The sequence below is a fragment of the Mirounga angustirostris genome, unplaced genomic scaffold, assembly GCF_029215605.1.
Source record: "Mirounga angustirostris isolate CCGP_5_RB_7025 unplaced genomic scaffold, mMirAng1.0.hap1 SCAF_3, whole genome shotgun sequence".
Classification (NCBI taxonomy): Eukaryota; Metazoa; Chordata; class Mammalia; order Carnivora; family Phocidae; genus Mirounga; species Mirounga angustirostris.
The window spans coordinates 172,233,107-172,245,455 of NW_026991711.1; the positions used below are offsets into that span (position 1 = coordinate 172,233,107).

At 32.5% G+C, this 12,349-nt stretch overlaps 1 protein-coding gene across 1 annotated transcript in view; it reads left to right on the forward strand.

Moving 5' to 3' along the window:
* SPAG16 (sperm associated antigen 16) overlaps positions 1–12,349 on the forward strand; it is a 943,524-nt gene that overhangs the window by 13,639 nt on the left and 917,536 nt on the right. Inside the window, exons 4-5 of the mRNA XM_064587011.1 lie at positions 246–364; positions 6,723–6,860. Of these exons, the coding sequence (XP_064443081.1) occupies positions 246–364; positions 6,723–6,860 (257 nt within the window). The remainder of the gene's footprint in view (positions 1–245; positions 365–6,722; positions 6,861–12,349) is intronic.

The following is a 12,349-nucleotide window of genomic DNA, read 5'->3' on the forward strand; positions in this document are numbered from 1 at the left end:
GTTATTCATTTTCTTTCTCCATCTACTTGACTATTAGATATGAAGACCGAGTCTTATCTAGTGTATAAATTCATTACTGCTTTATCCCTAGTGATTAAAATAGTCCCTGGAACATAACACTCAACGAAAATAGATGAAAAAATGAACAAGTGAATGAATAAACGAACAGCTTATTTGTACCAGTAATCAAAGCTTAGTGATGATTTTATATTTTCAAAATAAATAATTGCACATTTAAATTTCAGGAACAGAAAACAGTCCTTCCTTCAAAGCAACCAACACCTGAAGTGATAGAAGACTTTCTCTGCAATTTCCTAATCAAGATGGGAATGACCAGAACTCTCGATTGCTTTCAGTCTGAATGGTAAACAATTATTTGGATAAATAGTTACCTAGGGATGCTAACATGTACACTTTTAACTGTCTTAAAGGACTTGAAGTTGCTCAGCTTATACAAAATGGATGAAAAGGATGGAAGCCTTTCCCATCCCTATCACTGGAACTACCACACACGCACACAGTCTCTCTCTCTCTCTCTCTCTCTCTCTCTCTCACATAATTAAGATATCAATGTAAAAGAAGTTTTTATTAAAAATCCTTCCTAAATATTCAAATTTGAGGGATTTTCAAAAATCAAGAAAGTGGAATATCTCCCAGGATTATATAATACAAAGCTCTTTTATGAAATGTTTTTCTAATATATTCTGCATAATTATTAAAGGTAATATTTCCTGCATTAAGACATCCTACCAAGATTACTACTTCATTTGTTTTACTTCTAGTGTAATGGCCTGCCTTTCCCTACTCATACAACTGATTGATTCTTTTTCTATAAATATTTCTTCATTTAGAAATAAGCAGAATTGGGGTGCCTGGGTGGCTCAGTGGTTAAGCGTCTGCCTTCGGCTCAGGTCATGGTCCCAGGGTTCTGGGATCAAGCCCCGCATCTGGCTCCCTGCTCAGCAGGAAGCCTGCTTCTCCCTCTTCCACTCCCCCTGCTTATGTTCCCTCTCTCGCTGTCTCTCTCTCTGTCAAATAAATAAATAAAATCTTAAAAAAAAAAAGAAAGAAGCAGAATTATATTTTCAAATGATGCCTAAACACAGATTTTCTTGTTATAATTGAAAATTTTAATAACTTATTGGTTATGAAAATCAGCAGGCATGCTGTTTTTATTCCTTTACAATGGTAGGAATGTCACCATGCATGTTTTCAGAGGCCCAACATTCTTTAATGAAATAATATTAAGTAATTGGATATAAAAATATGTTTGAGCCATTTTAAAACCATTCTATATCATGGGAAGGGAATACTATGATACAGAAAGATGTTTGTAGTGTTTTGGGACTAAATCCTAATTTTAAATATAAGGAGCAATTTGTAATTTCTACTAATCTGACTGTGATGTAATTTTTATTTGCTGCTTTTTTTGGTTCTCATCTACCGAGACCATGTACATAGAAGAAATCAGTTTTATTACTTTAAATTGCATATCTAAAGTTAATAAATTTAATGAAGAGAACCATTTTTCATTAATACAGTTTAGGAAAAAGAACAAGTTTGATGGTAGTAAAATAATAGTGTTCCTATTAAATTTGGAAATTGCGTGAATGATTTTTATAAAAATGTCCCTAAGAAATAATTACAAATGTATTAGAAAATACATTTTTGTAAAAGTAGGTAGATGATTAATTTACATTACTAATGAAATGAAAAATTAATGTGGCTCAGTTCTTTTTTCTTCTAAGTAGGTGTGTTAGGACTAGTACTCACATCTTTGTCCAGCCCAAAGTGTGAAATGATCATCCCATTGAGAAATCTGGAACCAAGTATACTCTTAACAATTAAGTGCTTGTTGTATCATGTTATCCTTTTAGATTTAGCAGTTTGAATTGAGATGAAATTTCAGGAAACTACAATGGTATTAGGACTTATGGAACCCCTATATAAGCATGCTACTTAGTATATTACAATAATTTTAAAGTAAAATTCATCTATCTCTTTATTACATGGGTTTAGTAATACTGTGGTTCAAATAATTGTATCCTTATCCCTAGCTGCCAGCTTGTTATAAACTTACAAACTGTTTTTAATAAGATTACGCAGTATTGAATATTTTTATTTCACATGAAACATTTTTTACTTTGATCCAAAAGCTTTGCTTATTCTGCATAGTAGGACAGTAGGAATATCAAGTATATTTTTTATCATTTTTTATTATGGAGAAAAACATTTATAGTATTCATTGCTACGAATTCATTTAATCTTACAGAAGTTGACAAATAAGTTTTCCCCATTGTTAATTTGTAAAACAAAAACCTCAAAGTAACCAAAACACCTGGGCAGTAAAATTGGACTTGTCTTTCAATCTTCAAACAGTAATTGCAGTAAATTCTTTAAATCTAAGGTCAGCAAACAAGTCTGGTCTGCCTCTGTTTTATAAATAAAATTTTGTTGGCACATAGCCATAATCTTTCTTTTAGGTATTGTCTGTGCTGCTTTCATGCTATAACAGCAAAATTAGTCAGTCACAGTGGAGACCATATAGCCCAGAAAGCTTTTTTTTTTCAAATTCTAAACTATTTTCTGTCCATTTCCAAAAAAAAAAAAAAAAAAGAAAAAGATTTTGTGTGTGTGTGTGAATGTAGTAGGAATTTTTTCTATGAACCATAAAAAAGTCTGCACTGTGGGTTAACAGTAGCTAATGGAATTTTGTCTTTGTATTTTCCCTAACTGTCCCTGAAAACATGGAGGAAAAATTCTCATTTGATATTTGTTATTATCTAGGAGATTGTTTTTCTGTCTTTTATATCCTATGCCTTGGGTGCCATCAGGAAGGAAAAATAACCCTTACTCTTATGATGCTATTGATGTGTTTACTGAAATTCTCTCATGCTATTTGTCATTTGTGACAGTGGGCCCTAAACTCTTTTGGTATATAAACAAATATTATGAAAGCCTTTGTACTTTCTCCCTGAAATATGTGTATTTTCTGTTCCTATATAATTCTAAGTAGTTTATGGACCTTATGGTAAATATGAATACCATTAATGTAATTTTATTGGCAATAATTTTATTGGCAGGTCTGTTGGTAGTAAATTTTATTTCCTGTTCCTAATAGTTATGTAACAATCTTTTTCCCATTTGAACACTTTTCAGTCTTATTCTAAGTGTGAGTGAATAAAGAGGAAGAAATAAAAAGGCCAGGATATTTCTTTAACACACACACACATGAAACAAAACCAAAAAATCTTATGCAGAAAATGCTGGTTTTACTGAGAAATGTATTAATGTATTTCTGGAGTTTGTAGATTGATTCCTAATTATCTAATAGTATTAGAATAGTTTTAGTGAGTTTGAAGTCATCTTTGATATTTTTACATAGATTACAGAAATTTTTCTTGATAAATTATTTTTGAATATCCTCAGATATATGTGATATAGTATGTGATATGTTGTATTATGCTTGATTTGTATTTATTTTACGACATATTAGTTTATTTACATAGCATTTAATTTAGAGAGGGACTACATATCACTTTTTTTCTTATCAAAATAATTTCTTTAGTGATTTTTTTCTTAAATAAAGCAAGTTGCTGAAAACCAATTTTATGGTCAGAAGAACTTTATGGTCTAATACTTTAATCAATCCTTACATCTTCTCTTCTGAGATAAGTATAAATCACATTCTAAATATGAATATAATAGTGAATTTATGATTAAATGTTTGTTTTATAAATTGTGGCAAATATTACTTAATATTGATTCTGTTTTCTTAACTTTTTGGATATTTCACAGAGCCTGTCTTGCTGTGTTTTTTTTAATATCAGATAAGATATATAACACACAACCATATGAATATTAATGTGTAATATATTAATAAAATTAAGATTTATAGTATGAAAATGCTGATAATTAAACATTTTTAAAGAAATGTTTAGCTCATCTATAGCAAACTCTGTAGGGATTTCTTTGTTAATAACTTCTTTACTGAAATGTTTTTCTATGTTTGTATTATTTTTTATGTAGTTTTATTGCTATATATAATATATACATAGCATTAAAATTATAATTATTTACAAATCTGTAAATGATTTTCTGATGTTCCTTCTTAATTCACCGAGAAAATGGAAGTTCTGTGACTCCTGCCTCCCTCTCTACTAACCTGCCACCTCTGTTCTCCGGCCTCCTCCTCCTCACGTGTCACAGAGCCTGAGCCATGCATGCTGTCTTACCTACTCAAGGACATTGCTTCGGCAATTGTCCCCTCTCTCTCTCTTTTTCTGCACTCTAAGCTTTTTCTCTCTCTGCTGGATCATTCCCATAAGCATACAGATGTACAATATTTCATATATTTTAAAAAAGGCAGAAGACAAAAAAAGCACCCTGAATGCCACATCCTCTTTTAAGTTCATCTTAGATTTCCTAGGCTCCACTTTATCATGTCGCCTTGAAAGAGTATGTTGCCACTTCTTTATGTCCTACTCTTTTTTTTTTTATTTAATTTTATTTATTTATTTATTTTTTTATTCTTATGTTAATTCCCATACATTATATCATTAGTTCTAGATGAAGTGTTCCATGATTCATTGTTTGTGCATAACACCCAGTGCTCCATGCAGAATGTGCCCTCCTCAATACCCACCACCAGGCTAACCCATCCTCCCACCCCCCTCCCCTCTAGAACCCTCAGTTTGTTTTTCAGAGTCCATCGTCTCTCATGGTTCGTCCACCCCTCTGATTTCCCCCTCTTCATTCTTCCCCTCCTGCTACCTTCTTCTTCTTCTTTTTTTTTTTCTTAACATATATTGCATTATTTGTTTCAGAGGTTATGTCCTACTCTTATACCTACTCTGATGGCACTATCATCTCCATGACTCTACTAAAAGTTTTTTCAGTGCTGCACATTGCCAAATTCAGCGACTGATCCTTAGTACTCCTCCTGTTCATCCTGTGTGCAGCATTTATCACTGTTGTTCATTTCTTCCTTTTTGGAACACTTTATTTACTTGGTTCTTGAGCCACAGTGCTCTCATATTCACTGACAACTTCACTATCCCCTCTCATTCTTAGTCTCTATTTGGTAGTATTTCCTTATCTTCCCAGTCTTGAAACAGTCTAGGAACTTCACTTCTCTCTTTACTTCACTTCCTAGATGGCCTTGTCCAGTCTTCCCCAATTTGAATTCCAAGTCCTGACCCCCTGAACTCTGGACATGTATACCCAGTATTCATCTTCACTTGATTACCTGGTAGATATATTGCACTGAACAAATCTCTTAATTTCTCCAACCACCCAATTCCTACTGCATTCATTCCCATCTTTGTAAATGGCTGGCTGCTCTACCAGAAACCTTGGAGTCATCTTTGACTTCTTTTATTAAACAACTCTTGGCAGATGATTCGTACGAAAATCTTCATTGGCTCCACCTTTACAGCAATTCCAAAAGGTACCTATTTCTCGTAATCTCTGCTGCTACCAACTTTGTTCATGCCACCATTCTCTCTCTTTTGGACTGCTGCAACAGCCTCCAAACTAGTCTCTTTGATTCTGCTCTTGCTCCTCTAGAGTCAGTTTCTTCAAGTAGATGCCAGACTAATCTTTTTTTGAAGTTTCTTTTCTTTTTTTTTTTAAAGATTTTATTTATTTATTTGAGAGAGAGAGAATGAGAGAGAGCACATGAGAGGGGGAGGGTCAGAGGGAGAAGGAGGCTCCCTGCAGAGCACGGAGCCTGATGTGGGACTCGATCCAGGGACCCTGGGATTATGACCCGAGTCGAAGGCAGACGCTTAACCGACTGAGCCACCCAGGCGCCACCCCCCCTTTTTTTAAATTTTAGGTAATTAACATACAGTGTAATGTTGGTTTCTGGAGTAGAATTTAGTGATTCATCACTTACCTACAACACCCAATGCTCATCATAAGTGCCCTCCTTAATACCTGTCACCCATCTACCTATCCCTCCCACCTTCCTCCAACAGACTAATCCTTTTAAAGCAAATCTGACCAGTATCACTTGTTTCTCAAAGCCTTCCAATGGCTTCAGTCTGATTCAGGTAAAACCACATTCCTCTCTCCTGCTTCCTGCTGTCTTCCTGACCCATTTCGTACCACTCTCTCCCTTCCTCCAGCTCCAGATACTCCAGATATACAGGCTTTTTGCTTTTAATTGTACATGTCATGCACTTCCTTTTTTCAGGGTCTTTACATTTACTTTTCTGTCAACCAAGAATGCTCCTCTCCTTCATATCCCCATGACTTGGTTCCTTATTTCTTTCATTTCTCTGCTCAGATAGCACTTTGCCAGTCATACTTTCTGTGTTCAGCCTATATAAAATAGCACAAATGCCCCCATCACTCTCCACTTCGGTCTCCCCCTCTGATCCTGCTTTATTTTATTTCACAGAACATAAGCACTCTCCACACTAGAATGGATGGGGACTTGGACTGTTTTGTTAATTTTACTAGTGTCTAGATTAGTGCCTGGAACATACGAGATGTTCAGTTATAGTTTATGTACCATGATGATATTAGTACCTAGCAATTATTTTTTTTTTAATTTTAAATATATATTATGAATTTTGACATTTTAATTTACAAAAGTAATACCACAACTCATTTCTATAAATATCCCCTAGGACTTAACTTTTTGAATTGTACATAAATTAAACCAATTTAGTAGAAAGAAACAACATTAAGCCTTTTGTTTGATTTTATCCTAGGTATGAGTTAATACAGAAGGGAGTAACTGAACTTAGAGATATTGGGAATGTTCCAGATGTCTACACGCAGAATATGCTTTTAGAAAATGAGAACAAAAATTTGAAGAAAGACTTGAAACACTACAAACAGGCAGCTGAGTATGTTACTTTTTAAATGACTTTTTTTTTTTCTTTTGGACTAAATAGAAGAGTTGAATGAAGCTAACTGTGGTTAATGTACCGGAGCTTTAATTCTGAATTGAATTATATTTAAATTCTAGTTGGAAAGAATGTGAAAGGCTTCAGTAGCAAATTAATTGAACAGATGATCAGAACTCTCACAATTGCAACCCACCAGGAAAAGTGGAATGCGGGGAGTTGTATAGGAGATGGTTAATTTGTTATGTAACACTCACTTTCTTATGGTTTTGATAATCTTTTCATCGTTTGTGGAAATCTTCCCCTATGAGGATAAGCTAATTTCTGAAATAATAATAAAATTATAGAAGACAGAGAGGAAGGAAGGAGCTAGTGTATTCCTAGTTAGAGGAATTTTGGTGTTTGAAAATTCCCCATAGGAAACTTATTTCATCATCTCCTAGAATGAATTCATGCATAGAAGAGAAACTTAACAGAAGCCTAATCTTTCTTTCTGAAATTAATGGAAGACGTAGTTTTTGGCGAACAAATTTAGATAAACACTTTTATTCTTGCATAGACAAATATGTGAATGTGTTGACTAGGAATGAGTCTACTCATCTAAGACAATGTTAGATGGAAAATCAATGCTTAGATATGGAGTAGAGAAAGTTCATGCTTTGTTCATTATTTTTTATTAAACATACTTAAAGAGCGGTTTTCTCTGTTAAAGAATCATATCAAAACAAAAAATTAGATAAGCAGAACTACCATACAAGAACATAATATTTTTGAGGTCTTTGTAAAAACGTTTAATGTAAAAAAACAAGACTTTGTATTGCAAAGTGAAGGAAAATTTAAAAACTCCTATTTTTAAAAGGTGGTGGTAAAAGATAATTTGTATGATCATTTATTCACTTATTACTCATAGAAATGTTTTTGCAAGTTATATAAGTTTCATATTATCTATGGGTGTACTGTTTGACATTTTACATTTTGGAAAAAAGTGTATGATGATCCATGGAATGGTAAGTTACTAGACCCAGCATTCTCTCTATTCTCAGTTCATTTCTCAGAAGTGGTTTGCACTGTTGGCCCTGATGCTCACTGTGATATTGTATAGACACCTAATGGATGCACTGGGAATTTGACACAGCAAATTTTTCAGAGTGCTGCCTGGCATACTGTTTCAGTTGCTGATCTTCTTTGAATTATTGCTTGAGTTTGCTAATTTTCTTTTGAATAGATAGAGCCTCTTTTTGCAATGAGTTTTGCCATAGTGACATTAAATAATCATTGTTGATTACTGGTTGTTTATTGAATATTATATTTAATAACTATAATCAAAACCATATAAACTATTACCTATGCAAATTATTATCACATAATTAAAACAGATATCACTCAAATGAAATCTGATTCTTATTTGTGTTTACTAAACTATCAGATTACTAAATGTATATAAAATTTGCTATATTTATTAAAATATAGTTTTAGTTTCAAAGGTTATGATTATTATCTCCTAAATATATCTTATTTGATGTAATTAAACTTTAACAGATTGGAAAAGGAAAATATTTGCTTTAATCTCCTTGACATGGAAAATTTGAAGGAAAGATGCTTGACCCTTAGTAGGTGCCTAAATGAATATTAAGCACATTGGGCTCTTATGACACCTTTTGGTGAAACATGTCTCTAGAGCCTGTCTGTTGGTTACATTTTCGAAAATGAAGAATGAAGTTTTGTAAAATATTACCAAAACTACCTTTGTCATGCTATAAGTTTGCCCTACATTGTAATGTTTTATCACACAGGTTTTTCAATTTGACTTTGGAAGATATTTTTCCAATAGGGATTAGTAATAAACATGGGATTCCTTTTATAGAATTTACCATAAGGTTTTCCTTTCCAGGATTAAGACTGTTTCTTAAAGCAAGATAAGTGTAGATGTTAAATACTTTTCTCACAATAACCAATATTTGGTATGTAAAAAGAGTAAGGTTTACAGATATGTTATATATTGTCCTGATTATACTGGTAGCATTTAATGATGTATCTAGAAAAATCAGAAAAATCATATAGCTGTAAGCTTAATATTTATCTAGAGAAGAGAATTGCCATGGAAAGAGTATTGAACTTAAGGTTCAAATACCTAGCTTCCAATATTCTGCTACTTATCAACTCAGTTTTCTTATTGTTAAACTGGGAGTAATTATACATACTATTATTAACTCCTAGGGAGTGATGTGATAATTAAATAAGACAATCCATATTAAAGAGCTGTGTAAATCACAAAGTGCTTTGAAAATGTCAGCTATTATTATCAATATCTCTAAAGGCTGTCATCCTTGGATTTTTTTTAATCATCACATCATTAATATTTTTGAAATTCAGCAGTGATGAAGCATAAAGGAAGACATGAAAAGGGAAATATTTCACTCTAAATTTCATTTGAATTGCTATAATTAAAAAAAAATCGTCCTTTTCTCTTTTGTAAGCAATGCCTATTTTAGAACAGAGGTTTTCCTTATTTTGCTACAAGTGTTGATTATCTTATCTAAAATATAGTTTCATGTATGATATATGTATGCATGTATGGTGATGGATGTTAACTATACTTATTGTGTTCATTTTACACTGTATATGAATGTTGAATCATTATGTACCTGAAACTGGTACAATATTATAAGTAAATTATACCTTGATAAAAAAAAAGTTTTAGAAATAAATGTTTGGAAAATTTCCTTATACATAGATGTCTTTAAGGGAAAAAATGTACTATTAAGAAGTGTTTATAGTCACTTTGAATGTAAAAGTATATACTAGATATTGGAGAAGAATAATATAGGTAGTAGTTTGATAATCTTTTTTTCTCTGAATAAAGTGTGTTAATTAAAAAATGTTTATATACTATTAAATATACAGATTTTAAATGTACAGTTCAATCTGTTTTGATTAACTGTAATATATACCCATGTAGTCACTAAACCAAATCACAATATATAGAACATTTCCATTACCCCAGAAAGTTTTCCTGTACCCGTTCCCTTAGGCAATTATTGTTCTGATTTCTATCACCATATATTGGTTTAACTCCATCTTAAAGTTCTTTTGAAAGGAATCATACAATATGTACTCTTTTCTGTCTGCCTTCTTTCACCTAAGATTTTTGAGATTCATCCATAGTTTTGGTGTATCCATAGTTCATTTTTTTATTATTGAATAGTATTGTATTATGTGAATATATCACAATTTGTCTATTCATATTTCTTTTTTTTTTTTTTTAAAGATTTTATTTATTTATTTGAGACAGAGAGAATGAGAGAGAGAGAGCACATGAAGGGGGGAGGGTCAGAGGGAGAAGCAGGCTCCCCGCCGAGCAGGGAGCCCGATGCGGGACTCGATCCCGGGACTCCAGGACCATGACCTGAGCCGAAGGCAGTCGCCTAACCAACTGAGCCACCCAGGCGCCCTATTCATATTTCTTTTGATGGAAATTCGGGTTGTGTCAAGTTTCTGCTTAATATATGATTCAATTATGACATTCGTGTGTAAGACTTTTTATAGACACATAATTTCATTTCCCTTGGGTCATGGGGTAGTTCCATAAAAACTGCCAACTGTTTTCCAGAATGGTTTCCAAGTTTGATATACAGTTACAGAACATAACTGTACTTTTATAATAAAATGCAGACCATTTGTCATTTTATTTATCTATTTTTTATTGTACATACATTGGAATACTCAATTTTACTTATTTTTTAATCTTTTTAATACTCAATTTTAAAATTAAGGTCATAGTAGATAAACATGTGAAAATCCATTTTTGGAAACTTTTGACCAATTATGCAATCAATTAAGTTCCCATAAAAATTTATTTCTGAATTACACATTTGTTTGTAATTTGTTATTGTGACCACTTCAGACACGTTAAAGAATAGGCAAAACATCCAAATGCACTTACAAAGTTACTACTATATACTTAAATGTATTTTGAAACTCAACATCCTGAATTTAATTCACTTTCTCATTTTCTTGACCTCTGCTTCAATAATTCTTATATTTAGAATTACTCCTGTTTTTGATATTCCCCAATGGTTTCCTAATGTTATTTTTTTATTAAGTTTTAATTTTAATTCCAGCATAGTTAACATACAGTGTTATATTAGTTTTGGGTGTATAATATTGTGATTCGACAGTTCTATAAACCATTACTCAGTGTTTGTCATGATAAGTGTGCTCTTAATCTTCTTCACCTATTTTACTCATCCATCCTCCCCTCCCTTCTGATATGCTTTATTTTAAATGAGTTTCCTCAGTTAAAGTAATTATTATTTTTTTTGAACAAGAACATTTTTACTTGAAGCATACTTCAGAATACATGGTTCTAAGAATATGTGTGTGTGTGTGTATATATATAAAACATTCTTCCAAGAAAAATAGAATGCACATTTTCTTCAAGTACACATGTGAAAAGAGACATAACGACTAATACAAATTTAAGAAGACTGAAATAATGCCAAGTATACTTTCCAACCACAGTGGTACAAAGCTAAAGATCAACAATAAAACAAAATCTACAATGTAAATAATAAATATTTAATATGTAAATATTAAACACACTACTGCACAAGCAATGGACCAAATAAGAAAACAAATGGCACATCAAAATATGTCTCAAAACAAAAGAAAAAGAAAACACAATATTCCAAAACCTGTGGGATTCAACAAAAGCAGATGTTAGAGTGAAATTTATGCTATAAATGCTTGTATTAAGAGGAAAAGTTCAAATTAACAACATTACACCACAAAGAACTAGAAAAAGATGATACTTGGCTGAAATTTACTAGAGGAAGGAAATAACAAGGAAAAAATCAGAAATAAATAAAATAGAGTCCAGAATAAACAATAACATAACATTGAAAGTAATGACTAGTTTTTCCAAAAAAATAAACAAAATTGGCAATGCTTTAACATTAACTAAGAAAAAAAAAAAAGAGAAGACTCAAAAACCAAAATGAGAAATGGAAGAGAAAACAATACAACAGATAACCACAGAAATACATTGTGTGGTAACAGATTGCTATGAACAATTATATGCTAACAAATCAGATAACTTAGGAAAAAACCCAGATAATTTCTAAAAATGCAAGAACTATCATGACTGAATCATGAATCTTGGATCCAAGAAATAGGAAATCTTAGACCAATAACAAGAATGAAAATTAAATTAGGAATCAAAAATCTCCCAGCACAGGGGCACCTGGGTGGCTCAGTCAGTTAGGCGGCTGCCTTCGGCTCAGGTCATGATCCCAGGGTCCTGGGATCAAGCCCTACATCGGGCTCCCTGCTTGGCGGATAGCCTGCTTCTCCCTTTCCGTCTGTCTGCCGCTCTTCCTACTTGTGCTCTCTCTCTATCTCTGTTAAATAAATAAATAAAAATCTTTAATAAAAAAAAAAAAACTCCCAGCACAGAGAAGTCCAAGACCCCATGGTTTCATTGGTGAATT